Source organism: Bos mutus, chromosome X, assembly GCF_027580195.1.
Source record: "Bos mutus isolate GX-2022 chromosome X, NWIPB_WYAK_1.1, whole genome shotgun sequence".
NCBI lineage: Eukaryota > Metazoa > Chordata > Mammalia > Artiodactyla > Bovidae > Bos > Bos mutus.
Genome location: NC_091646.1, coordinates 33,144,538 through 33,171,799, shown reverse-complemented (window position 1 = coordinate 33,171,799; position 27,262 = coordinate 33,144,538). Strand labels below are relative to the sequence as shown.

Here is a 27,262-nt window from a genome sequence, read left to right as displayed (position 1 = left end):
AACAAATACATGGGAATATATTAATGAGATATGCAAGACTTCACTAAAAGCCATTAAAAACTATAGACACAAATAAAATAATAAGGATAATTCCCTGGTTGTTCAGTGGTTAGGACTCTGTGATTTCACTGCTCAGGATGCAGGTTCAGTCCCTGATCAGGGAACTAAGATCCCGGGAACAAGCCTGTGAGATGAGGCCAAAAATAGGTAGTAGCTGAAAGTGTGGAATGGGGAGAAAAAGAACTGGATGAAGGCAGTCAAAAAGTACAAACTTCCAGTTGTAAGATAAATACATATTTGGGAAGTAATGCATGACAAGATAAATAGAATTAACAGTGCTGCATGTTATATATGACAGTTGTTACAAGAGTAAATCCTTAGAGTTCTCATCAGAAGGAAGATTTGCTTCTATTTTTGTAATGTTATATCTATATGAGATGATAGATGCTCACAAAATTTGTGGTCATCATTTCATGATGTATATAAGTCAAATCATGCTGTGTTCCTTAAACTTACACAGTGTTGTATGTCAATTACATCTCAATAAAAGCAGAAGAAAAATAAAAGAAAGATAAAGGATATAGGCAAGGCAGATCACAGTGGGCCTTGTACACTATGGTAAGAAATTTACATTTTATTCCTAGTGCAGAGAAGTCATTAGATTGGTTTTTTAGCAAGGAACTGACTATCTGATTTAAATTTTTTAAGAGATCACTTGACTGCAGTGTGGGAAACAGATTAGAGGCAGACAAGCATAGTGGTGCCATGATATCAGGATAACGAATTACATTACAGTAAATATATTCAGATTTCATTTATGCTTTAAAAAGAAGATGTAGTATGTACTTCTGCATTGTTTAACTTTTCCCAGTAAGAATTCATGCACTCCAAAAATAAAAAAAATTAATAAAAATTTAAACTGAGGAATGTGTTTTGTTTAAGAGATTGCTGATTAATCACTTGAAATTGAAAACTTTAAGGAACAGAAACACTATAGACATGTCATATTTTATATTTAAGCAGCAAAGTAAGTCAGGAAACAAAACTTAGTAACTGTTAAACCTGGCGCAGGAGATAAGAAAGCCTTCTTAAGTGATCAAGGCAAAGAAATAGAGGAAAACAACAGAATGAGAAAGACTAGCGATCTCTTCAAGAAAATTAGAGATACCAAGAGAACATGTCATGCAAAGATGAGCACAATAAAGGACAGAAACGGTATGGACCTAACAGAAGCAGAAGATATTAAGAAGAGGTGGCAAGAATACACACAAGAACTACACCAAAAAGATCTTCATGACCCAGATAACCACGATGGTGTGATCACTCACCCAGAACCAGACATCCTGGAGTGCAAAGTCAAGTGGGCCTTAGGAAGCATCACTATGAAGAAAGCTAGTGGAGGTGGTAGAATTCCAGGTGAGCTATTTCAAATCCTAAAAGATGATGCTGTGAAAGTACACTCAATATGCCAGCAAATTTAGAAAACTCAGCAGTGGCCACAGGCCAGGAAAAGCTCAGTTTTCATTCCAATCTCAAAGAAAGGCAATGCAAAAGAATGTTCAAACTAACACACAATGGCACTCATTTTGCACACTAGTAAAGTAATGCTAAAAATTCTCCAAGCCAGCCTTCAACAGTATGTGAACTGAGAACTTCCAGATGAACAAGCTGGATTTAGAAAAGGCAGAGGAACCAATTTTGCAACCAAATTGCTAACAGCCATTGGATCATAGAAAAAGCAAGAGAATTCCAGAAAAACATCTACTTCTGCTTAATTGACTATGCTAAAGCCTTTGAGTGTGTGGGTCACAACAAATTGTGGAAAATTCTTCAAGAAATGAGAATACCAGATCACGTGACCTTCCTCCTGAGAAATCTGTATGCAGGTCAAGAAGCAACAGTTAGGGACTTCCCTGTTGGTCCAGTGGCTAAGACTCCACGTTCCAAAGGCAGTGGGGCATGGGTTCAATTCCTGGTCAGGGAACTAGATCCCACATGCTGCAAGTAAGAGTTTACATGCCACAACTAAGATCTGGCACAACCAAATAAATAAATATTAAAAAAAATTTTTAAAGACAGATGGCAGAGGAATAGGATGGGGAGACCAATTTATCCCCCATAAATTCATCAAAAGAACATTTGAACACTGAGTAAATTTCACAAAACAATTTCTGAATGCCGGCAGAGGATATCAGGCACCCAGAGAATCAGCCCATTGTCTTCGAAAGGAGGTAGTAAAAAATATAAAAGATACAAAGAGAGACAAAAGAGGTAGGGATGGAGATCCGTCCCAGGAAGGGAGTCTTAAAAAAGAGAGAAGTTTCCAAATACCACTGGCGAGTCTGTGGTGAGCCCTGGAAACATAGAGGGCAACATAACCGGGAGGAAAAATAAATAATTAAAACCCACAGGTTTACGTGCCTAACGGTAACTCCCTGCGGAGAAGCAGTGCAGACGCCTCCATCCGCCACTAGCAAGCGGGGGCTGGGCAGGGAGGCGCGGGCTGCATTGCTTAGACTAAGGACGGGGCCTGAATGCCCCAAGGGCAATCTGAGGGAACTAACTTGAGATAGGAAACCAGATTGTGGGACAGCTACCCTGCGAAAAGCCCTAACCTAAGACACCACCAGGCCTGCTCACAGAACAAAGGACTGAGTAGAGCTAGCCGGCTGCGGACCGGCCCATCCCCCTCCGGAGACATGCAGGTGAGGGCAGCCAGAGCCAGAAGGGGGCAATTGTGGCCCCAGAGAGGCATTATCTACCAAACTGCAAGCAGGCTTGTTGCTAACCAATACTTCTTGGGATTCTGGACAGTCAAAATCTGCCTGAGAAGGTGCGCTGGTTGTACACCCAGAAAACCAAGCGGCAGAGACTGGGGAGGTGACAAGTCACAGCGACCGCACTCGCCAAACACCTGGTCATCTGAGCTGCTAGGACCTGGGAAGGGCACAAAACGCAGGCCCAAAATGCAGGCCCAAAACGCAGGCCCAACCAAGTCTGCGCCTCTGAGGAGTACCCGAGTACCTGAACCTGAGCAGCTTAGACCTGGGAAGTGCATTTAACCCAGGGCCGGCCTCAAACAGTTCCCAGCAGAGCAACCTAGAGCCTAAGCAGTGTAGACAAGGAAAGCACACACGCCGTGAGCGGGGAAAAACCCAGTGTGGCTGAGACACTGTGAGCACATGCCAGTGTTATTTGTTTGCAGTGTTCCTCCCTCCCCACGGCATGGCTGAACAAGTGAGCCTAAAAAAGTGTCCACCACCACCCCCTTGTGCTAGGGTGGAAATTAAACACTGAAGAGGCCAGCAAACAGAAGAAGCTAAAAACAGAAGGAACCATCTTGGAAGTGACAGGTGCAATAGATTAAAACCCTGTAGTTAGTATCGACTACATAGGAAGGGACCTATAGATCTTGAGAAGTATAAGCCGGATCAAGGAACTATCTGAAAATGAATTGACATACTATTATCATTCTTTAATTTTCTTAATTTTTAAGTCCTCGATTACTCCTTTAATTTTCATTTTTATAACCTACTATTACTTCGCAAAAAAAGACCCAATTTTTTAAAGCAAACTTCATATATATATTTTATAATTTCTGTGACTTTTTTTTCTTTAATATTGTATTTTTGAAAATACAACCTCTAGATTTTTAATTTCTGCTTTTTGGTATTTGTTATCAATTTTCTACCTTTAAGAACCCAATCTTCAGTACCCATTTTTACTTGGGAGCGAGATTACTGGCTTGACTGCTCTCTCCCCCTTTGGACTCTCCTTTTTCTCCACCAGGTCGGCTCTATCTCCTCCCTCGCCCTTCTCCTCTCTACCAAACTCTGTGAATCTCTTTGTGTGTTCCGGATGGTGGAGAACACTTAGGGAACTGATTATTGGCTGGATCTATCTCTCTCCTTTTGATTCCCCTCTTAATCCTCCTGGCCACCTCTGTCTCCTTCCTCCTTCTTCTCTTCTCGGTATAATTCCGTGAACATCTCTGAGCAGTCCAGACTGTGGAGCACACACGAGGAAGTGATTACTGGCTAGCTCGCTCTCTCCTCTTTTGATTCCTCCTCATCTCATCCTGGTCACCTCTATTTCCCTCCTCCATCTTCTCTTCTCCATGTAACTCTGTGCACCTCTCTGGGTGCCCCTCACTGTGGAGAAACTTTTCATCTTTAACCTAGATGTTTTATCAACGGTGCTATATAGATGGACAAGTCTTGTGGCTACTGTAAAAATAATACTGAAAACCAGAAGCAGGAGGCTTAAGTCCAAATCTGGAGAACACAAGAGAACTCCTGACTCCAGGGAACATTAATCAATAGGAGCTCATCAAATGCATCCATATCTACACTGAAACCAAGCACCACCCAAGGGCCAACAAGTTCCAGAGCAAGACATACCATGCAAATTCTCCAGCAACACAGGAAAATAGCCCTGAGCTTCAATATACAGTCTGCACAAAGTCACTCCAAACCCACTGACATCTCATAACTCATTACTAGAAACTTCATTGCACTCCAGAGGAAAAAATCCAGCTCCACCCACCAGAACACCGACACAAGCTTCCCTAACCAGGAAACCTTGACAAGGCACCTGTCCAAACCCACCCACAGAGAGGAAACTCCACAATAAAGATAACTCCACAAACTGCCAGAATACGGAAAGGCCACCCTAACACAGCAATATAAACAAGATGAAAAGGCAGAGGAATACCCAGCAGGTAAAGGAACAGGACAAATGCCCACCAAACCAAACAAAAGAGGAAGAGATAGGGAATCTACCTGATAAAGAATTCCAAATAATGATAGTGAAAATGATCCAAAATCTTGAAAACAAAATGGAGTTACAGATAATTAGCCTGGAGACAAGGATTGAGAAGATGCAGAAAGGTTTAACAAGGACCTAGAACAAATAAAAAAGAGTCAATATATAATTAATAATGCAATAAATGAGATAAAAAAAACACTCTGGAGGGAACCAACAGTAGAATAACGGAGGCAGAAGATAGGATAAGTGATGTAGAATATGGAATGGTAGAAATAAATGAAAGAGAGGGGAAAAAGGAAAAATGAATTAAAAGGAATGAGAACAATCTAAGAGACCTCTGGGACAAAGTTAAATGCCCCAACATTCAAATCATAGGAATCCCAGAAGAAGAAGACAAAAAGAAAAACCATGAGGAAATACTTGAGATAATAGTTGAAAACTTCCCTAAAATGGGGAAGGAAACAATCACCTAAATCCAAGAAACCCAGAGAGTCCCAGACAGGATAAACCCAAGGTGAAACACCCCAAGACACATATTAATCAAATTAACAAAGATCAAACACAAAGAACAAATATTAAAAGCAGCAAGGGAAAAGCAACAAATAACACACAAGGGGATTCTCATAAGGATAACTGCTGATCTTTCAATAGAAACTCTCCAGGCCAGGAGGGAATGGCAGGACATACAGTGATGAAATAAAATAACCTACAGCCAAGATTACTGTACCCAGCAAGGATCTCATTCAAATATGAAGGAGAAATCAAAAGCTTTACAGACAAGTGAAAGCTGAGAGAATTCAGCACCACCAAACCAGCTCTCCAACAAATGCTAAAGGATCTTCTCTAGACAGGGAACACAGAAAGGGTGTATAAACTCAAACCCAAAACAATAAAGCAAATGGCAATGGGATCATACTTATCAATAATTACCTTAAATGTAAATGGGTTGAATGCCCCAAACAAAAGACAAAGACTGGCTCAATGGATACAAAAACAAGACCCCTATATATGTTGTCTACAAGAGACCCACCTCAAAACAAGGTACACATACAGACTGAAAGTGAAAGCCTGGAAATAGATATTCCACGCAAATAGAGACAAAAAGAAAGCAGGAGTAGCAATACTCATATCAGATACAATAGACTTTAAAACAAAGGCTGTGAAAAGAGACAAAGAAGGACACTACATAATGATCAAAGGATCAATCCAAGAAGAAGATATAACAATTATAAATATATATGCACCCAACACAGGAGCACCACAATATGTAAGACAAATGCTAACAAGTATGAAAGAGGAAATTAACAATAACACAATAATAGTGGGAGACTTTAATACCCCACTCACACTTATGGATAGATCAACTAAACAGAAAATTAACAAGGAAACACAAACTTTAAATGATACAATAGACCAGTTAGACCTGATTGATATCTATAGGACATTTCACCGCAAAACAATGAATTTCACGGAACCTTCTCCAGGATAGATCACATCCTGGGCCATAAATCTAGCTTTGGTAAATTCAGAAAAATTGAAATCATTCCAAGCATCTTTTCTGACCACAATGCAGTAAGATTAGATCTCAATTACAGGAGAAAAACTATTAAAAATTGCAACATATGGAGGGTGAACAACACGCTGCTGAATAACCCACAAATCACAGAAGAAATCAAAAGAGAATCAAAATATGCACAGAAACAAATGAAAATGAAAACACAACAACCCAAAACCTGTGGGACACTGTAAAAGCAGTGCTAAGGGGAAGGTTCATAGCAATACAGGCATATCTCAAGAAACAAGAAAAACGTCAAATAAAGAACCTAACTCTACACCTAAAGCAACTAGAAAAGGAAGAAATGAAGAACCCCAGGGTTAGTAGAAGGAAAGAAATCTTAAAAATTAGAGCAGAAATAAATGCAAAAGAAACAAAATAGACCACAGCAAAAATCAACAAAGCCAAAAGCTGGTTCTTTGAGAGGATAAAAAAAATTGACAAACCATTAACCAAACTCAGCAAGAAACAAAGGAAGAAAAATCAAATCAATAAAATTAGAAATGAAAATGGAGAGATCACCACATACAACACAGAAATACAAAGGATCATAAGAGACTATTATCAGCAACTATATGCAAATAAAATGGACAACTTGGAAGCAATGGACAAATTCTTAGAAAAGTACAACTTTCCAAAACTGAACCAGGAAGAAATAGAAAATTAACAGACTCATCACAAGCATGGAAATTGAAGATGTAATCAGAAATCTTCCAGCAAACAAAAGCCCTGGTCCAGATGGAACACTGTGGAGATTCCTTAAAAAACTGGAAATAGAACTGCATATGACACAGCAATCCCACTGCTGGGCATACACACTGAGGAAACCAGAATTGAAAGAGTCACGTGTACCCCAATGTTCATCACAGCACTGTTTATAATAGCCAGGACATGGAAGCAACCTAGATGTCCATCAGCAGACAAATGGATAAGAAAGCTGTGGTACATATACACAATGGAGTATTACTCAGCCATTAAAAAGATTACATTTGAATCAGTTCTAATGAGGTGGATGAAACTGGAGCCTATTATACAGAGTGAAGTAAGCCAGAAAGAAAAACACCAATACAGTATACTAACGCATATATATGGAATTTAGAGAGATGGTAACAATAACCCGATATGCGAGACAGCATAATAGACATAGATGTATAGAACAGTCTTTTGGACTCTGTGGAGAGGGGGAGGGTGGGATGGTATGGGAGAATGGCATTGAAACATGTATATTATCATATGTGACACAAATCACCAGTCCAGGTTTGATGCATGATACAGGATGCTTGGGGCTGGTGCACTTGGATGACCCAGAGGGATGGGATGAGGAGGGATGTGGGAGGGAGAGTCAGGATGGGGAACAAGTGTACGCCCGGGTGGATTCATGTCGATGTATGGAAAAACCAATACAATATTGTAAAGTAATTAGCCTCCAATTTAAATAAATAAATAAAGAAGCAACAGTTAGAAAAGGACATGGAACAATGGATCAGTTCCAAAGTGAGAAAGGAGTAGTATGTCAAGGCTGTCACCCTGCTTATTTAACTTATATGCAGAGTACATCATGAGAAATGCCAGGCTGAATGAAGCACAAGCTGGAATCAAGATTGCTAGGAGAAATATCAATAATCTCAGATACGCAGATGACACCACTCTTATGGCGGAAGTGAAGAGGAACTAAAGAGCCTCTTGATGAAAGTGAAAAGAAGAGAGTGAAAAACCTGGCTTAAAACTCAATATTCAAAAAACTAAGATCGTGGAATCCAGTCTCATCACTTCATGGCAAATACATGGGGAAACAATGGAAATATTTATTTTCTTGTGCTCCAAAATCGCTGCAGCCACGAAATTAAAAGACACTTGCTCCTTGGAAGAAAAGCTATGACAAACCTAGGTAGCATATTAAAAAGCAGAGACATTACTTTGCTAACAAAGGTCTGTATAGTCAAAACTATGGTTTTTCTAGTAGTCATGTGTGGATGTGAGACTTGGACCATAAAGAAAGCTGACTGCTGAAGAGTTGATGCTTTTGAACTGTGGTATTGGAGAAGACTCATGAGAGTCCCTTGGACTGCAAGATCAAACCAATCAATCCTAAAGGCAATCAACCCTGAATATTCCTTGGAAAGACTGAAGCTGAAGCTGAAGCTCCAATACTTTGGCCACCTGATGCGAAGAACCGACTCATCAGAAAAGACCCTGATACTGGGAAAGACTGAAGGCAGGAGAAGGGGATGACAGAGGATGAGATAGTTGGATGGCATCACCAACTTGATCGACATGAGTTTGAGCAAACTCTGGGAGATAGTGGAGGACAGGGAAGCCTGGCATGCTGCAGTCAATGGGGTCACAAAGAGTCCGACACGACCGAGTGACTGAACTGAACTGGGGGATGGATATATGGGAGTTCATCATACCACAGTCTCCTACTTTTGTAAATGTGTGAAATTTCCAATAATACAGTTGTATTTTAAATCTTTTTAAGGGATCCGGGGTGGGGAAATTAAGAGAGTTAAAGATAGTTTATTTAGATTTTTTAAAGATAATTACTTTTTAAAAATTTATTTATTTTTATTAGAGGCTAATTACTTTACAATATTGTACTGGTTTCTAATATAACCTTTAAAGCCATAAACACAGTTCCTAGTGTGAAATATAAAAGATAGTGCATCATTCAAGTAAGAAAAATATGTACAGAAACTATAGTAAAATACTAGATAATGAAGTAGGGATCAAATAAACATGGAGATAAAGTGCTATGTACAGGATCTGAGAACCAGTCGGCCTAGTACAGGAGGTATAATTCATTACAGGGGTGTGTTGACAGATATGTATGTGTTCTCCACATTTGGGGGAGAGGAGGGGTTGTTTTCAAAATCACATGAAGATTTTGCACATTTACATATTCAGTCAGTTCAGTTCAGTTCAGTCACTCAGTCGTGTGTCCAACTCTTTGCGACCCCATGAATTGCAGCACGCCAGGCTTCCCTGTCCATCACCAACTCCTGGAATTCACCCAAACCCATGTCCATCGAGTCGGTGATGCCATCCAGCCATCTCATCCTCTGTCATCCCCTTCTCCTCCTGCCCTCAATCCCTCCCAGCATCAGAGTCTTTTCCAATGAGTCAACTCTTCACATCAGGTGGCCAAAGTATTGGAGTTTCAGTTTTTGCATGAGTCCTTCCAAGAACACCCAGGACTGATCTCCTTTAGAATGGACTGTTTGGAACTCCTTGCAGTCCAAGGGACTCTCAAGAGTCTTCTCCTACACCACAGTTCAAAAGCATCAATTCTTCAGCACTCAGCTTTCTTCACAGTCCAGCTCTCACATCCATACACGACTACTGGAAAAACCATAGCCTTCACTAGATGGACCTTTGTTGGCAAACTAACGTCTCTGCTTTTGAATATGCTATCTAGGTTGGTCATAACTTTCCTTCCAAGGAGTAAGCGTGTTTTAATTGCATGGCTGCAATCACCATCTGCAGTGATTTTGGAGCCCCAAAAAATAAAGCCTGACACTGTTTCCACTGTTTCCCCATCTATTACTCATGAAGTGAGGGGGCCAGATGCCATGATCTTCGTTTTCTGAATGTTGAGCTTTAAGCCAACTTTTTCACTCTCCTCTTTCACTTTCATCAAGAGGATTTTGAGTTCCTTTTCACTTTCTGCCATAAGGGTGGTGTCATCTGCCTATCTCAGGTTATTGATATTTCTCCTGGCAATCTAGATTCCAGCTTGTGCTTCTTCCAGCCCAGTATTTCTCAAGATGTACTCTGCGTATAAGTTAAATAAGCAGGGTGACAATATACAGCCTTGTATATTGTGGCCCACTGGAGAAGGGAATGGCAAACAACTTCAGTATTCTTGCCTTGAAAACCCCATGAACAATATGAAAGGATACTGAAAGAGGAACTCCCCGGGTCGGTAGGTGCCCAATATGCTACTGGAGATCAGTGGAGAAATAACTCCAGAAAGAATGAAGGGATGGAGCCAAAGCAAAAACAATACCCAGCTGTGGATGTGACTGGTGATAGAAGCAAGGTCTGATGCTGTAAAGAGCAATATTGCATAGGAACCTGGAATGTTAGGTCCATGAATCAAGGCAAATTGGAAGTAATCAAACAGGAGATGGCAAGAGTGAACGTCGACATTCTAGGAATCAGCAAACTAAAATGGACTGGAATGGGTGAATTTAACTCAGATGACCATTATATCTACTACTGCAGGCAGGAATCCCTTAGAAGAAATGGAGTAGCCATCATGGTCAACAAAAGAGTCCTAAATGCAGTACTTGGATGCATTCTCAAAAATGACAGCATGATCTCTGTTCGTTTCCAAGGCAAACCATTCAATATCACAGTAATCCAAGTCTATGCCCCAACCAGTAACACTGAAGAAGCTGAAGTTGAATGGTTGTATGAAGACCTGCAAGACCTTTTAGAACTAACACCCAAAAAAGATGTCCTTTTCATTATAGGGGACTGGAATGCAAAAGTAGGAAGTCAAGAAACACCTGGGGTAACAGGCAAATTTGGCCTTAAAATATGGAATGAAGCAGGGCAAAGGCTAATATAGCTTTGCCAAGAGAACACACTGGTCATAGCAAACACCCTCTTCCAACAACACAAGAGAAGACTCTACACATGGACATCACCAGATGGTCAACACCGAAATCAGATTGATTATATTCTTTGCAGCCAAAGATGGAGAAGCTGTATACAGTCAGCAAAAACAAGACTGGGAGCTGAGTGTGGCTCAGATTTACATATTACATTTCCTCAAAGTAAAGATCAGATCAATGTACTGAATACAAGATTCCACATTACTTGAAGAAGACATTTGGGTTGACATAAACTGTTAGTCATAATGATTTCCTTATCCAGTCATGAAAATATTTAATAGGATAGATGTGACACAGAAAAATATTAAACACCTATTATGTGCTGGAACCAACAATGTGGTGGATACTCATTTCAACTGATTTTCAAAACAAACCTCCCAGTTAGCCAGACACTCTTCACTGAGAGCCGTGGTGGCTTCCTGTTCGACACTGTTTGGGAAGAACCAATGAGGTGGCTGAATCCCGAAATCCTCATGACATCAAGAAATTAAACCATGATGACTGAGAGAGCAAGAGGCAGAATGCAATAGAATGTGTGCTACACCCTTGAAAAAAAGGGTGCATCAGTCCCTACTGGAACCATGCCAACTGACCACTGACAACACAACTTCTGCTTGCATCATTTCACCAAGACTCATCACCTGAATAAGAGGGGAGATCCTTCAACAAACTCGGTGACCATGACACCAACCTGCCCAAGATGGGGTCTCTCAGTATGGCATTTCAGTCTCTGTTTGACGAGCACACCTTGGAACACAGTGACAATGAGAGCCAGCCTCAGGGAGGGTGACTTCCCTGGCCACCAAGGCGAGACGTGAATGTCCTTACCTTTATCTTTACCTTTTCTATAAGGTAATGATCTTTACCTTTCCAATAAGTTGCAGCAAAAGATCCACTTAAGTGCTTTCGTTTCCACTCTTCCTTCCAATAAAATAAGTTGGCTTAAGCTCCACCTTCAGAAAACTAAGATCACGGCATCTGGTCCCATCACTTCATGGCAAAGAGTTTTAGCCTCTGTTTACTTTCATGCAAAAGAACACAACATTTGGATGGAGGTATAGCAGGAGAGAAGGAGACAGAGAGTGTGCACAGAACCCCATGGGAATCAATAGATTTCCAGAAAAAGGCCAAAGGGGGCTCCAGGAGGGCATGGCAATGGACCGAGCTGAGATGGCTAGGTTAGCGTCACCTCGATGGTGATAGCTTGGCCAAAAGCACTTCAGCTTAGCTGGGGAGAAGTTGGAAAGAACACGTCAGGTGGCATGAAGGATGAGGCTGATGGAATTGTTGACAACTAGAAGACAAGATGGAGAAGGCAATGGCACCCCACTCCAGTACTCTTGCCTGGAAAATCCCATGGGCAGAGGAGCCTGGTAGGCTGCAGTCCATGGGGTCGCTGAGTCGGACACAACTCAGCGACTTCACTTTCACTTTTCACTTTCATGCATTGGAGAAGGAAATGGCAACCCACTCCAGTACTCTTGCCTGGAGAATCCCAGGGACGGGGGAGCCTGGTGGGCTGCCGTCTATGGGGTCACACAGAGTTGGACACGACTGAAGTGACTTAGCAGCAGCAGCAGAAGACAAGAGCTCTGCTCTCCTCCCTCCGCAGAAGCCAAAGACACTACCTTCTGTACCAAGTGGTCCCTGAGTGGCTCCAAATGAACACCAGGAGCCTGGTCTCAGGAGGGGAGGCCATCACATGGGCAGGGGCATGGCTAGGGCACCAGGAATCTGAGTTTTTTCAGCATCTACAGGGACCAAGGATATCTTCCAGTCTGCAGACAGAGATGAGCAGGGGGATGCTGGGATTGGGGCGGGGGGTTTCCGGATGTGCACTTCCACCTAGGGCCTGACCCCGCTAGGACACCAGAATGGCCTGAGGAAAGGACGCTGACATGGAAACACAAAGCAAAGAGGAGCCGGCTGCTGTCAGTACCTGAAGTTTAGCATCATCCAGCACTTACCTTTCCAGGTCCTCATGTCGTCTAAACCAGAAAGGGAGATTCTTCTGGGCACCACAGTGCCTTCTGGCTTCTTGAGGCTACTGGGCCCTCTGCACAGGAACTGCTCCTTGTGCCACCATTCAGAGAGATGGCTCGGCTTAGGGGGGCGAGGAGGGGGTATGTTAGACATCACGTCTAGTTCTTTTACCCCATAGGGCAAGGAAGCTTGGTTTTGATCAAACCAAGAATTTAAGGAAGTTTCCCCCAGTGGTAAAGCAAAGTGGTCCCTGGATGGGCCATTGACATCTTTCATCCAGATCAGGGTGGCCTGGGGCCTCATGGAGGGGGCCTCCTGAGACCCGTTCCCAGGGTGTGAAGGGCAGGCCAGGCTCCCAGAGGGTGGCGGCTGTGGGCAGTCCACAAAGACGTCGTCAAAGGAAGCCTGCTCCAGTGAGCGCTCTGAGTTTGACCAGCTGTCACATCTGGTGGGGAGACTGAGGGAAGAAAAGCACAGACACTTGACTGAAAGGTCACAAGTCCCCACAGCGGCTGTTGGTACTGCTACACCTTTGGCAGAAGTTTGAAGGAGAAAGCCACCCACCCACTGCAAAGCCACGCTGTGGGGGAAAAAAGGCCATGCTGCCATCATGCCCCCTACTCTAATGTTGCCATTTTTTTTTTTTAACTTTTATAGTGACATTCCCTCCACACCCCTCAGTGACAGCAACCCCTTGATGTAGGGGGGAAAAAAAAAAAGGTTTGTTGATTTTTCTCATCATCTAAGTGGAAGATACAAATGAAAATGCAAGGTTAGAAATGAAAGCCACAACGCCAAAATGCCTGAGTCATTCTGTTTGGTGTACCACATGCTTCGGCCTTGATAGTGGTTGATAGGGATCTGGCCCTGCCCTGGCGGCAGCAGGAAGCGAGGGGAGCAGAGATACACCCACTAGAAGATGCTACAGCTAAACAGCCTGATTTGCAGCGAGGGCATGGCAGTCACAGAGGCTGCAAGAGGAAGCAGTGTGGGTTCTGCCAATGGAGGAGGCCGGGCGCAGAGGCATACCTGGCGTGGTGCAGTCTTCCCGTCTCGCAGTTGGATAGAATCAGATAATCAGGAAGCAAGAACAACTCTGACTCACTTCTGGTTTCCTCAGTGGCTACAGTACTAGTGCTCAGGTCATCTCTTGGCAGGGAGCAGACAGCAGGGTTGGTGAGAAGGGAGCTGGAGGGGGAGGGCTGTGCGGAGGAGGGGGTGCGACAGCCACTCTCCATGGAATCTGCAGGACAAATCGTTTCCCAGCAGAATGTTTAAGAATGGCTAGAACACAGTTTCTCAGATGGCATCTAAGAAGCCAAACAGAAGATGAAAATCACAGCTGGTGTTTGTACTGATGGAGAAGACCATTTCCCCAAGCTATAAACAACGTCTGGGGAAGAAGGCCAATGTTCCAAGAGTGAAGTGTTGAATCAACTAAGGGCAAAATAAAGCAATCATTCTTGGCCTAAAAATCTGCAGATAGTCTACACACAGCTTCTTCATGGCCCTCAGCCACAACTCTGCATTCATCACTGTTTATTCACTCAACAAATATACACATATATATGCATAACAAATATATATACGTATACTTACATATGCATTTGGGCACATGTGCAGGCATGCAGATATAGACATATATGTCTACTTATGTCTATATAGATACTTTCTCTTACACCTACTATGTGCACGGGACTGTTCTAACTTTGCCAGCCAAGACAAAGACTCTGCCCCCATTGGCATTTACAGCCCACCAGAGGAGAGAGACAAGTAACACATAAAGAGCAGTGTGAATGATTGACCGCTAGTGATGTCTAAGGAAAAGGAATGAAAGAAATAAAGTGTTGTGATGGCTGGTAAAGCCCACATTCAGAAACTCCCAATGAAAAGCCTGCTTTTATTTCCCTTTTGAACCAAGTTAGCAGGAATTTAGGATTCCTGAGTCAGAGTGGCCCAGAACTGCCTGAATTCAAGTGCAGACTCTAATATCTAGCTGTCGTGACCTTGGGCAAGTTATCTGCTTGGTCCAAGTTTTCTTCTCTATAAAGTGGTTACGCTCAGAGTACCTCTGCCACACAGTTGGTCTGGGGATGAGAAGTGCTAATACACAAAAGCATTTAATGGAGTTACTGGCCAGGGTACACATGATGTGCTGCCTACCTATGGTTACCAGAGACAGAACCAAACACTCTATGTGAGAAGCCACAATACAGCCCCTTTAGGCTTGGTTCTGAGATGAAGAGGAATCAACCCCTACAGTTCAGTTCAGTTCAGTTCAGTCACTCAGTCATGTCCGACTCTTTGCAACCCCATAAACTGCAGCACGCCAGGCCTCCCTGTCCATCACCAACTCCCAGAGTTCATTCAAACTCATGTCCATCGAGTCTGTGATGCCATCCAGCCATCTCATCCTCTGTCGTCCCCTTTTCTTCCTGCCCCCAATCCCTCCCAGCATCAGAGTCTTTTCCAATGAGTCAACTCTTCACATGAGGTGGCCAAAGTACTGGAGTTTCAGCTTTAGCATCATTCCTTCCAAAGAACACCCAGGACTGATCTCCTTTAGAATGGACTGGTTGGAACTCCTTGCAGTCCAAGGGACTCTCAAGAGTCTTCTCCAACACCACAGTTCAAAAGCATCAATACTTCGGCACTCAGCTTTCTTCACAGTCCAACTTTCACATCCATACATGACTACTGGAAAAATCATAGCCTTCACTAGATGGCAAAGTAATGTCTCTGCTTTTGAATATGCTATCTAGGTTGGTCATAACTTTCCTTCCAGGGAGTAAGTGTCTTTTAATTTCATGGCTGCAATCACCATCTACAATGATTTTGGAGCCCCCCAAAATAAAGTCTGACACTGTTTCCACTGTTTCCCCATCTATTCCTCCTCCAAACAAAGGTGGGGGGAGGCTACAGGGAACAGAAGAGGTCATGGGGGATTTGCCCATCCTCCAACTTCAGGCCAGAACTTTCTGTTTCGTGCCTGGTGCCTTACTCCTTTGTGCTCCCCTTGGCATACTGGGAAACATGTTATGTATTTACGTTTTAGCATCACTGCCAAATGAGGAAACAGAAGTCACATACGACATGAAACACAAATATGCATCTAATTGCACTGAAGGTAGGGACTAGGCATGAAGAGTGAGCAGCAAGGCTCTGCTGGGTTGCACAGTGTCTTGACAAATTCAGTGCAACTTTGTAAAGAAACTCTGTTGCAGCAAGGGCAACAGACTGCCATCATTTCATTTCCTCTTACTCGAGTGCTCTCAAAGTTCAACGGTGTAACTGCATAGCTTCACCTAGTAAGCTTGCCTGCGTCGTGAAAAGAAAAGGACTTCGTTGGCAGGAAGCACACACAGCCTCACGTCTGTCTAGAGAGGGATGCAACTCTGACTCTTCTGCGCCACCTAGTGTTAGAATGTGGTTATTTCCGTGGAAGACGATAAAGCACCCAGTTAAGGAGGGAAAGGGTGAAGCAACTGTATGCCATGGGATTTAAGGGTAAGGTTGGCCTGCTAGGCTAAGAGGCTAAAAAAAAAACGAAGACTCGAAGTCTGTAGTTTGAGGATCAAGGCATGGTGCCAGGGGCTCAATAGCAACATCCACGAAGGGAAGTTAATTGTAACCTTAAGTGCATTATAGCCAGTATATTACATAGAAACGGCAATGTGCGTGTGTGCGTGTAAAAGAGAGAGCAAGAGTGGCAGACAAAGAGCCACATGGTTCATTTGCTCCCAGTGCCCCAAAATGGTTCAGAGCAAACTTAGAACTCATTTCCGTTGCAGAGACCTTGAGCCACTTGGACATAAGCGGAAACCTTCCCTGAGTATGACAGGCAGCCTACTTCTGTCTTTCTAAAATTTAGCATTGAACAACACAATAGGCAACAGAAAATCTGGAGTTCCTAGAATTTTTTTAAAGACAGCAATATTTGATATTTCTAGAAAAACCAGCAGCAGCAGTGTGGGAAAAATCAGAGCTGTACAGAACGTCCCCACCCACATTGTGCTTTCTCTGCCTGCGTGTCCTGATGATGGCAAAGCCACCGGGCGGCTTTGAAGGGACCAAAGTGGCTCCTCATGCTCTGTGGGCAGTGCCCGGGCTTGGCCACCCAGTTCCCTTACCCCCCTGGTGCACTTGGGGCCAACACCTTTGCCTCAGCCCCCCGACTCCCCACCCTGAGTGGGCTCTTACCTCCTCTGTCCTCCAGGTGGCCGAGGTTGCAGACCTGACTGATGCTGTGCACCCACACCTGCATCTCTTCCTCCGTCTTGGCCACCAGATAGAACGTGCGAGACGTGGTCTTGACAATGAACACGAAGTGGTTCTGGAATTCCTTGCGAACGAAGCCCGGGCCCGCATGCTTCCAGACGGCGCATTCGCTAAGGTCGATGGTGCGGATGGGCTTGCTGGCACGCTGGCTGCGGTAGTACTCCAGCACGTCGCGGTCGCCACTCAGCCGGCCCCGCCGTAGCACGAACCAGCGCCGGCGCCAGGCCTGTGGGAGAGGCAAGCGGACATTGGCCCCAGTGATAGGAAGCCCCGGAGCGCACTCGGCCTCTTCCACTTTTCCCGTTGGCTATCGCGGTGGGGGGTAGCCATGGGAGTCACGCCGCCAGGTCGAGTAGAAATATGCACTCATCACAAAGGCATGCAACACAAATTTACGGGCACCCTGCTTTAAAAAAAATTTAGGGACTTCCCTGGTGGTCCAGTGGATAAGACTCCGAGTTCCCAATGTAGGGGACCCAAGTTTGATCCCTACTCTGGGAAATGGATCCCACAAGCCACAACTAAGTGTTCTCATCCCACAACTAAGACCCAGCACAGCCAAATAAAAAAAAAAAAAGAAAACTCTAATAGTGAAGGGCAGGAAGGAAGCTTTCTTACCCCTATATACCTCAATCCAGTGCGACCTAACCTAGTCGTTGAACTTGTAGAGGATTGCTCAACAAGAAAGGGAAAATCATACACATTGGTGAGGAGAGCAGATTATCATTAGTTTAAGTTAATGATTGTCTAAATTATACCAATGGACGTGAACTCGAGGGAGGGTGCAAGGATCAGAAAATGTGAAGTAAAAGAAAATCAGTACTGTGAAGTAGAGAGATGGGTAGTGCCAGCAATTCTTTACAGATTTTTTTTCTTTTTTTTTTCTTTTAATTGGAGGCTAATTACTTTACAATATTGTATTGGTTTTGCCATACATCAACATGAATCTGCCACGGATGTACACGTGTTCCCAATCCTGAACCCCCCTCCCACCTCCCTCCCCACACCATCCCTCTGGGTCATCCCAGTGCACCAGGCCCAAACATCCTGCATCCTGCACCAAACCTGGACTGGTGATTCGTTTCCCACATGATATTATACATGTTTCAATGCCATTCTCCCAAGTCATCTCCCCCACCTCCCTCTCCCACAGAGTCCAAAAGACTGCTCTGTACATCTGTGTCTCTTTTGCTGTCTTGCATACCGGGTTATCATTACCATCTTTCTAAATTCCATATATATGCATTAGTATACTGTATTAGTGTTTTTCTTTCTGGCTTACTTCACTCTGTATAATTGGCTCCAGTTTCATCCACCTCATTAGAACTGATTCAAATGTATTCTTTTTAATGGCTGAGTAATACTCCATTGTGTATATGTGCCACAGCTTTCTTATCCATTCATCTTCTGATGGACATCTAGGTTGCTTCCATGTCCTGGCTATTATAAACAGTGCTGCGATGAACATTGGGGTACACGTGTCTCTTTCAATTCTGGTTTCCTCAGTGTGTATGCCCAGCAGTGGAATTTCTGGGTCGTATGGCAGTTCTATTTCCAGTTTTTTAAGGAATCTCCACACTTATCATAAAGCGGGAGACACTTCTGCAACCACCACCTAGGTCAGTATTCCTCCATCAAGGAACTGAGATGCCCTCGGGGACATCTGAAGATAGCCCTGTGCTGCCAGTCAAGAAGGCTGGGGGCATGGAGGGTGCACACTGTCTGGCCTAAAGCGATCCTCTGTGCCCTCCTGAGAAACACCATAATAGGAATGAACTTCCCTTAATGCTATAGGAATCTGGGAAACAGCCAAATCTTGAGGTCAGATGATTAGGCAAAGTTGAGTCCAGGCTCAAAAAAGAAAAGAAACCAGAGCTGAAATAGGGCAGGCTGCTCCACAGGCCACTGCAGTGTCATTTGGGCCTGACACATTGAGAAGGCCACCAGCTTTGGCTTTGACTAGGGTGGCAGGGCAGGGGGAGAGAAGCCCCGTGTGGGGTGTTCTCAGCTCCCTCCCTGCCCAGGGGCTGCAAGATCTGAGGCAACAGAGAATTTGATGAGGCGCTGAATGGTGGATATGACCTGCAATCAGGGCTCAGAATGGAAAGCCCCTTTGACGCTGGGCAAGAGGCAGAATCAGAAGGGTGGTGGGCGGGGGAGGCGAGCAGTCACCCCATGTGAGGTTGGGACAGGGAAAAGGAAACAGAACCTGGCAGGTAAGGCCTGGCTAGGGTCTGCCTTTAGGGATGGTGTAAAGCACTCAGGAGGAAAAGGGGACGACACAGGATGAGATGGCTGGATGGCATCACCGACTGGGTGGACATGAGTTTGAGTGAACTTCCGGAGTTGGTGATGGACAGGGAGGTCTGGCGTGCTGTGATTCATGGGGTCACAAAGAGTCGGACACAACTGAGCGACTGAACTGAACTGAACTGAAAGCGCTCAGGAGACATCTGACCCCTTGGAAGAGGGACAAAGCAGTGTAATTAAGTGCTTGTTTTTAAGACGACAGAAATAACAGCATTTGTGTAGGCTTATGGGAGTCATGGAAGAAGAAGCATTAATGATTGGAGAACTTTCTGTCACAAAAACCTGGGACTGGATAGCGTGGAGCCCCTGACCATGAGAGGAAGCTCCAGCGTCACTGTCAGGATGAGAGAACGCCCTGGGGCACCAGGGGTACCCCAAACTTTCCAAAGGCCACTTTGGTGGGGAAATGTGAAGAGGAACTTTGTTGTACTTCCCAAAAAATGTTTCTAAAAGAGGAAGTCAAAGTGGAGGCTGAAACAAGTTTCAAGTTAACTGCTCTTTGTTTTGTAGAAACCCATTTCTTAGCCTTGAATAACAGTGTTGGTGGGCTGGGGCTGGGGAACACGATTAGGGCTCACCAAGTAGCTGGGGTGCTGAGAGAGGGGGAAGAGACAAAACGGGAAGATTTCAATCCCATGAAGGAGCACTCTGCTAGGAGAAGGACACAGACATTCGTTCAGCAATTATCTGTTGACATCCTAACAGGCTGGCCAGTGGGCAGACACGGGGGGGAATGGAAGTGAACCAGCCATTGAACAGGCCCTGCCACTCAGTCTTGTGAGCAACAGAGGAAATGGGCACATGGGATAAACAGACAACTTCTGTCAGCAAGATCAGCGCTATGATAAGGGAGAGCTAAGATACTATGGGCATACCCAAGAGACCTCCTTCAGGAAGATGTGGTGGCCAAGCTGAAAGTAAAGAAGGGCCAAGGATGCAGCCACATCCAGCACAGTCTGTGTGCGAAACTTACGAGCACACCCTCCCTCGAGTTGTTAATCTCTGCCCAAGACTTGTGATAATACCAAAGCTGAAATGACACTTTCTTGGAGCATTTTACTAAGTAGGTGGGACCAGGCTTCTAGAAGTGAAAGACTCATGACAAAGACCTTTAAAAAGCAGTCAGCCAGCACTGAAGTGAAGCTCTTCACAGGGACACCGTTCTGCAAGGAATTTATTGAAAGAACTCAGGGGTCAAGATGAAGACACTCCCATTGGACAAAGATGGAGCAATTCAAGCTTTAATAAATTGTAATAATCACAGTGGCTTGAAATCCATCAAATATATTTAAACCTGAGAGTTCATCATGATATTAAAAAAGAAAAAGAATGTGTCATCCTCAGAGCAGGTGAGGGAAACACTTCATGATCTTTTCACAAATGTATGCTGACTAATAAAGGAAAACCAATGATACAATTAGAATCTCACCATTTTGCTTGCCGCAGTGCATTCGCAAGCAGCGGTGTTTGCCCTCAACAGTTGCTAACTTATGAAGAGGAATAAGCAAATGTGAAAGTTCCACCCACAAAGCTAGACTGTGGGAAATTCTGTGGTCAAAGGCCCAGGTTCTTCAACAGATAAATGACAAGAAAAAGAAGGGCCGAGAGGATCTATGGAGTAAATGAATCTTAAAAGATAAATCAAAAATTTTCTGTGGGCTTATTTTTTATTGAAGTGTAGTTTATTTCTGGTTTTCTGTTAATTTCAGGTGTATGGCACATAGATTCAGTTACACATCTATATATATATATATATATACTTTTTAGATTTGTTTACATTATAGGTTATTATTAATATAAGATATTGAATATAGTTCCCTATGATATACAGTAGATCTTTGTTTCTTTTATGTATAGTAGTCTGGATCTGCTAATCTCAGAGTCCTAATTTATCCCTCTCCTGCCCTATCCCCTTTGGTAACCACAAGTTTGTTCTTTATGTCTCTGAGTTTGTTTCTGTTTTGTAAATAAGGTCATTTGTATGATTTGTTTAGATTCCACATATAAGTGAGGTCATATTATATTTGTCTGTCTTTTTCTGACTTCCTTCACTTACTATGATAATCACTAGATCCATCCATGTTGCCGCAAATTGCATTGTGGCACTCTTTTTTTATGCCTGAATAGTATTCTTTTGTATTATTGTGTCTAGGGGATGCCCTTTTGAGTAATAAAAAATTAAAGAATGCAAAGAAGAGATGTGTCTACATGTCAGGATAGTAGTCATATATGGGGAACAGGAGAAGGTTGTGGTTCAGATGGGGTACATGACGAGGCTCCAGCAGTGGGTGGCTAAGTTATTTTTCAAGCGGTTGGTGGTTACAAGGGGAGGGTGCGGTCATCTAAGAAAAATTCATAAAGCTATACATTTGCCCTATGTGGTTTGCTATATTTGTGTTTTCTTTGACAATAAAAAGGATTTTAAAACAATTCCTCTGGACAGGGCATGTTCATGGATGTGTTCACTGTGTGCCAGGCATGGGAGGGGCTGCTAGCTCTTCCCGTGGGGAGAGATTCACATTTCACAAGGGCAGGATCACAAACTCCACAGCAAAACTTTGTCACCTTGAAAGTAACTTGTAAAATGACATGGGATTGTTGGCCCCCAGGGCACCAGGCATCACATCCCCCCACTGTACCCCACTGGGCCCTGAGGGCTCCTCTAGCTCTGGCCATGAAGGATCTATTTCCCATCAGCCTTTCCTGCCACAGCCACTAATGTGACTCATTACCACCTTACCAGCATTATCTCCACAACAAAAACCTGCAACATCCTGTAACATTGTGGAAAAGTGTTTGTGCTCATTTCTCAGATGTGAAGGAGGTGAAACTAAACTCCTCTAGAAAGCTGTAATGGAGATCACAGACCTGTTGATTTGCCTGGAATTGGTTGGGGAATAACTGGATCTAATCCCTCTGATAATGAAAGCTATGTGCTGTCTTCAACCATCTTCAATACAACTTGCTGATTCTGTTTACAAACACCTCCTGGTTGGTTTCTTGATAGAAAGGGACACCCAGGTTAAACAAAGGTGCAAGTGATTGCAAGGCTGAGGCAGGCACTGTGCAGTGGCAGCCTTGGTTATCCAGGGAAGAAGGACTGAGACTTGAATCTGAATTTCCCTGTTATGGACTGAAGTGTCTCCTGCCTCAAAATTCCAATGTTTAAGTCCTAGTGCTCAGCACCTCAGAAGGTAACCTTATTTGGAGACAGGGTCTTTACAGAGGTAATCCAGTTAAAATAAGGTCTTTGGTGTAGCCCTAATGTAATATGACAGGCACATTTATAACAGGGGACACTTGGGGACACAGACATGCATGGAGTAAAGATGATGTGAAGACTCAGGGCACTGACAGCCTCTCCAATCCCAGGAGAAAGGCGGGGAACACACCTTCCCTCATGGCCATCAGGAGGAACCAACTCTTCTCACACCTGGATTGTGGACTTCTGGCCTCCATGACTGGGAGATGATATGTTTCTGTGGCTTAAAACTACCCAGTTTGTGGTACTCTTACAGCAGCCCCAGGAACCTAAGACATTCCCCCACTTTTATTCTGCATCTGAACCACCTGGGAGAACTTCCACTTCTAGCCACATTGGTGTACTTAGCCCTGAACTTGCCCCCACCCACAAAACCAACTAGAAAACTAGACCAAATATTTGAATCCAATGACTTCTGACATTGAGCAACAGTCAGCTGTGGTGTATAGGAGAAGAAAACAATGTGACTGAGTCTCAGACTCTAGCATTCTAGCTCACAGCCTGTAAGCCTGTTTCTAACTGATGGTATAGGGAAGGGACTCCCAACAGACTACGGCAATCTGGCCAAGTTGGGAAAGACAGTTCAGCATTCCGGAGGGTTGAGGTAGCTGGGAATCAGTAGGGAGAGGCACCAAAGACAAGGGTATTGGGTAAAGAGCTCCTGAAGTCCACATGGGAATTCCTTTATGGGACAGTGGCTGAATACTAACACCCCATGTTAAGTTCAGTCATTCAATTGTGTCCAACTCTTTGTGACCCCATGGACTGCAGCACGCCAGGCCTCCCTGTCCTTCACCATCTCCCAGAGCTTTCTCAAACTCATGTCCATCGAGTCGGTGATGCCATCCAACTATCTCATCCTCTGTCATCCCCTACTCCTCCCACCTTCAATCTTTCCCAGCATCAGGGTCTTTTCCAATGAGTCAGCTCTTTACAACAGGTGGCCAAAGTATTGGAGTTTCAGCTTCAGCATCAGTCCTTCCAATGAATATTCAGGACTGATTTCCTTTGGGATATACTGGTTTGATCTCCTTACAGTCCAAGGAACTCTCAAGAGTATTCTCCAACACCACAGCTCAAAAGCATCAATTCTTCGGTACTCAGCTTTCTTTATGGTCCACCTCTCAAATCCAGATATGACTACTGGAAAAACCATAGGTTTGACCAGACGGACCTTTGTAGGCAAAGTAATGTCTCTGCCTTTTAATATGCTGTCTAGGTTGGTCATAGCTTTTCTTCCAAGGAGCATGGGTCTTTCAATTTCATGGCTATAGTCACCATCTGCAGTGATTTTGGAGCATAAAAAAATAAAGTCTCTCACTGTTTCCATTGTTTCCCCATCTATTTGTCATGAAGTGATGGGACCTGATGCCATGATCTTTGTTTTTTGAGTGTTGAGTTTTAAGCCAGCTTTTTCACTCTCCTCTTTCACTTCCATCAAGAGCCTCTTTAGTTCCTCTTCGCTTTCTGCCATAAGTGTGATGTCATCTGTGTTTCTGAGGTAATTGATATTTCTCCTGACAATCTTGATTCCAGCTTGTGCTCCATCCAGCCCTGGCATTTCTCATGATGTACTCTGCATATAAGTTAAATAAACAGGGTGACAATATCAGTCTCCTTTCCCAATTTGGAACCAGTCCATTGTTCCATGTCTAGTTCTAACTATTGCTTCTTAACCTGCATACAGATTTCTCAGGAGGCAGGTAAGGTAGTCTGGTATTCCCATCTCCTGAGGAATTTTCCACAGTTTGTTGTGATCTACACAAAGGCTTTGGCATAGTCAATGAAGCAGAAGTAGATGTTTTTCTGGAATTCTCTTACTTTTTCAATGATCCCACGGCTGTTGGCAATTAGATCTCTGGTTCCTCTGCTTTTTCTAAATCCAGCTTGAATATCTGGAAGTTCTCAGTTCATGTCCTGTTGAAACCTGGCTTGGAGAATTTTGAGCATTACTTTGCTAGCGTGTGAGATGAGTGCAACTTGTACATTCTTTGGCATTGCCTTTCTTTGTGATTGGAATGAAAACTAAGCTTTTCCAATCCTGTGGCCACTGTTGAGTTTTCCAAATTTGCTGGCACACTGAGTGCAGCACTTTCACAGCATCATCTTTTAGGATTTGAAACAACTCAGCTGGAATTCCATCACCTCCACTAGCTTTGTTCATAGTGATGCTTCCTAAGGCCCAGATGACTTCTCACTCCAGGATGTCTTGCTCTAGGTGAGTGTGAGTGATCACACCATTGTGATTATCTGGGTTGTGAAGATCTTTTTTGTACAGATCTTCTGTGTATTCTTGCCACCTCTTCTTAATATCTTCTGCTTCTGTTAGGTCCATACTATTCCTGTCCTTTATTGTGCCCATATTTGCATGAAATGTTCCCTTGGTATCTCTAATTTTCTTGAAGATATCTCTAGATTTTCCAGTTCTATTGTTTTCCTCTATTTCTTTGCATTGATCACTGAGGAAGGCTTTTTTTATCTCTCCTTGCTATTCTTTGGAACTCTGCATTCAGATGGGTATATCTTTCCTTTTCTCCTTTGCCTTTAGCTTCTCTTCTTTTCTCAGCTATTTGTAAGGCCTCCTCAGACAACCATTTTGCCTTTTGCATTTCTTTTTCTTGGGATGGTCTTGATCACTGCCTCCTGTATAATACCATGAACCTCCATCCATGGTTCTTCAAACACTCTGTCTATCAAATCTAATCTCTTGAATCTCATTGTCACTTCCACTGAAGGGATTTAATTTAGGTCATACCTGAATGGTCTAGTGATTTTCCCTACTTTCTTCAATTTAAGCCTGAATTTTTCCTATAAGGAGTTCATGATCTGAGCCATAGTCAGCTCCCAGTCTTGTTTTTACTGACTCTATAGAGCTTCTTCATCTTTGGCTGCAAAGAATATAATCAGTCTGATTTCGGTGTTGACCATCTGGTCATGTTCATGTGTAGAGTCTTCTCTTGTGTTGTTGGAAGAGGGTGTTTGCTATGACTAGTGCATTCTTTTGGCAAAACTCTGTTAGCTTTTGCTCTACTTCATTTTGTACTCCAAGGCCAAACTTGCTTGTTACTCCAGGTATCTCTTGAATCTCTATTTTTGCATTCCAATCCCCTATGATGAAAAGGACATCTTTTTTGGTGTTAGTTCTAGAAGGTCTTGTAGGTCTTCATAGAATCATTCGATTTCAGTTTTTTCAGCATTAGTGGTTGGGGCATAGACTAGGATTACTGGGATACTGAAAGATTTGCCTTGGAAATGAAGAGAGATCATTCTGTCATTTTTGAGATTGCATCCAAGAACTACATTTCAGACTCTTTTGTTGACTATGAGGGCTACTCCATTTCTTCTAAGGGATTCCTGCCCACAGTAGTAGATATAATGGTCATCTGAGTTAAATTCACCCATCCCAGTCCATTTTAGTTCACTGATTCCTAAAATGTCAATGTTCACTCTTGCCATCTCCTGTTTGACCACTTCCAATTTACCTTGATTCATGGACCTAGCATTCCAGGTTGCTATGCAAATTGTTCTTTAGAGCATCAGACTTTACTTTCATCACCAGTGACATCCATAACTGGGCATTGTTTTCACTTTGGCTCCATCTCTTCATTCTTTCTGGAGTTATTTCTCCACTCTTCTCCAGTTGCATATTGGGCACCTACCGACCTGGGGATTTCATCTTTCAGTGTCCTATCTTTTTGCCCTTTTCATACTCTTCATGGGGTTCTCAAGGCAGGAATACTGAAGTGGTTTGCCATTCCCTTCTCCAGTGGACCATATTTTGTCAGAACTCTCCACCATGACCCATCTCTCTTGTATTGCCCTACATGTCATGGCTCATAGTTTCATTGAGTTAGACAAGGTTGTGGTCCCTGTGATCAGTTTGGTTAGTTTTATTTGATTACAGTTTTCATTCTATCTGCCATCTGATGGATAAGGATAAGAGGCTTATGGAAGCTTCCTGATGGGAGAGACTGACTGTGGGGGAAACTGGGTCTTGTTCTCATGGGTGGAGTCATGCTCAGTAAATCTTTAATCCAATTTTCTGTTGATAGGCGGGGCTGTGTTCCCTCCCTGTTGTTTGGCCTGAGGTCAAACTACAATAGGGGTAATGAAGGTAATTTTGACCTCCTTCAAAAGGACTTGTGCATGCATTGTTGTATTCAGTGCCCCTAACCCTGCAGCAGGCCACTGTCGACCCATGCCTCCACCAGAGACTCCTGGACACTCACAGGCAAGTCTGGTTCAGTGTTTTGTGGGGACAATGCTCCTTTATCCTGGCTCCTGGTGAACACAAGGTTTTATCTGTGCCCTCCAAGAGTCTCCAAGTCCTGTGGAAGTTCTGTGATCAAATCCCTCTGCTTCCAAAGTCAAATTCCCTGTGGGTTCTCAGTCCCTTTGCTGGATACCCAGGTTGGGAAATCTGTTGTAGATCCTAGAACTTTCTTAACAGTGCCAGAATTTCTTTGGTATAATTGTTCAATCCATGAG

General features: G+C 43.6%; 1 protein-coding gene across 2 annotated transcripts in view; it reads right to left on the bottom strand.

Moving 5' to 3' along the window:
• Positions 1-27,262, bottom strand: part of GAB3 (GRB2 associated binding protein 3) — an 88,151-nt gene that overhangs the window by 41,669 nt on the left and 19,220 nt on the right. For both annotated transcript variants that reach the window (XM_070365725.1, XM_005899560.3), the window contains exons 2-4: positions 17,125-17,428; positions 13,954-14,167; positions 12,909-13,381 (exon numbers count right to left, since the gene is read on the bottom strand). In XM_070365725.1, the coding sequence (XP_070221826.1) occupies positions 12,909-13,381; positions 13,954-14,167; positions 17,125-17,428 (991 nt within the window). The remainder of the gene's footprint in view (positions 1-12,908; positions 13,382-13,953; positions 14,168-17,124; positions 17,429-27,262) is intronic.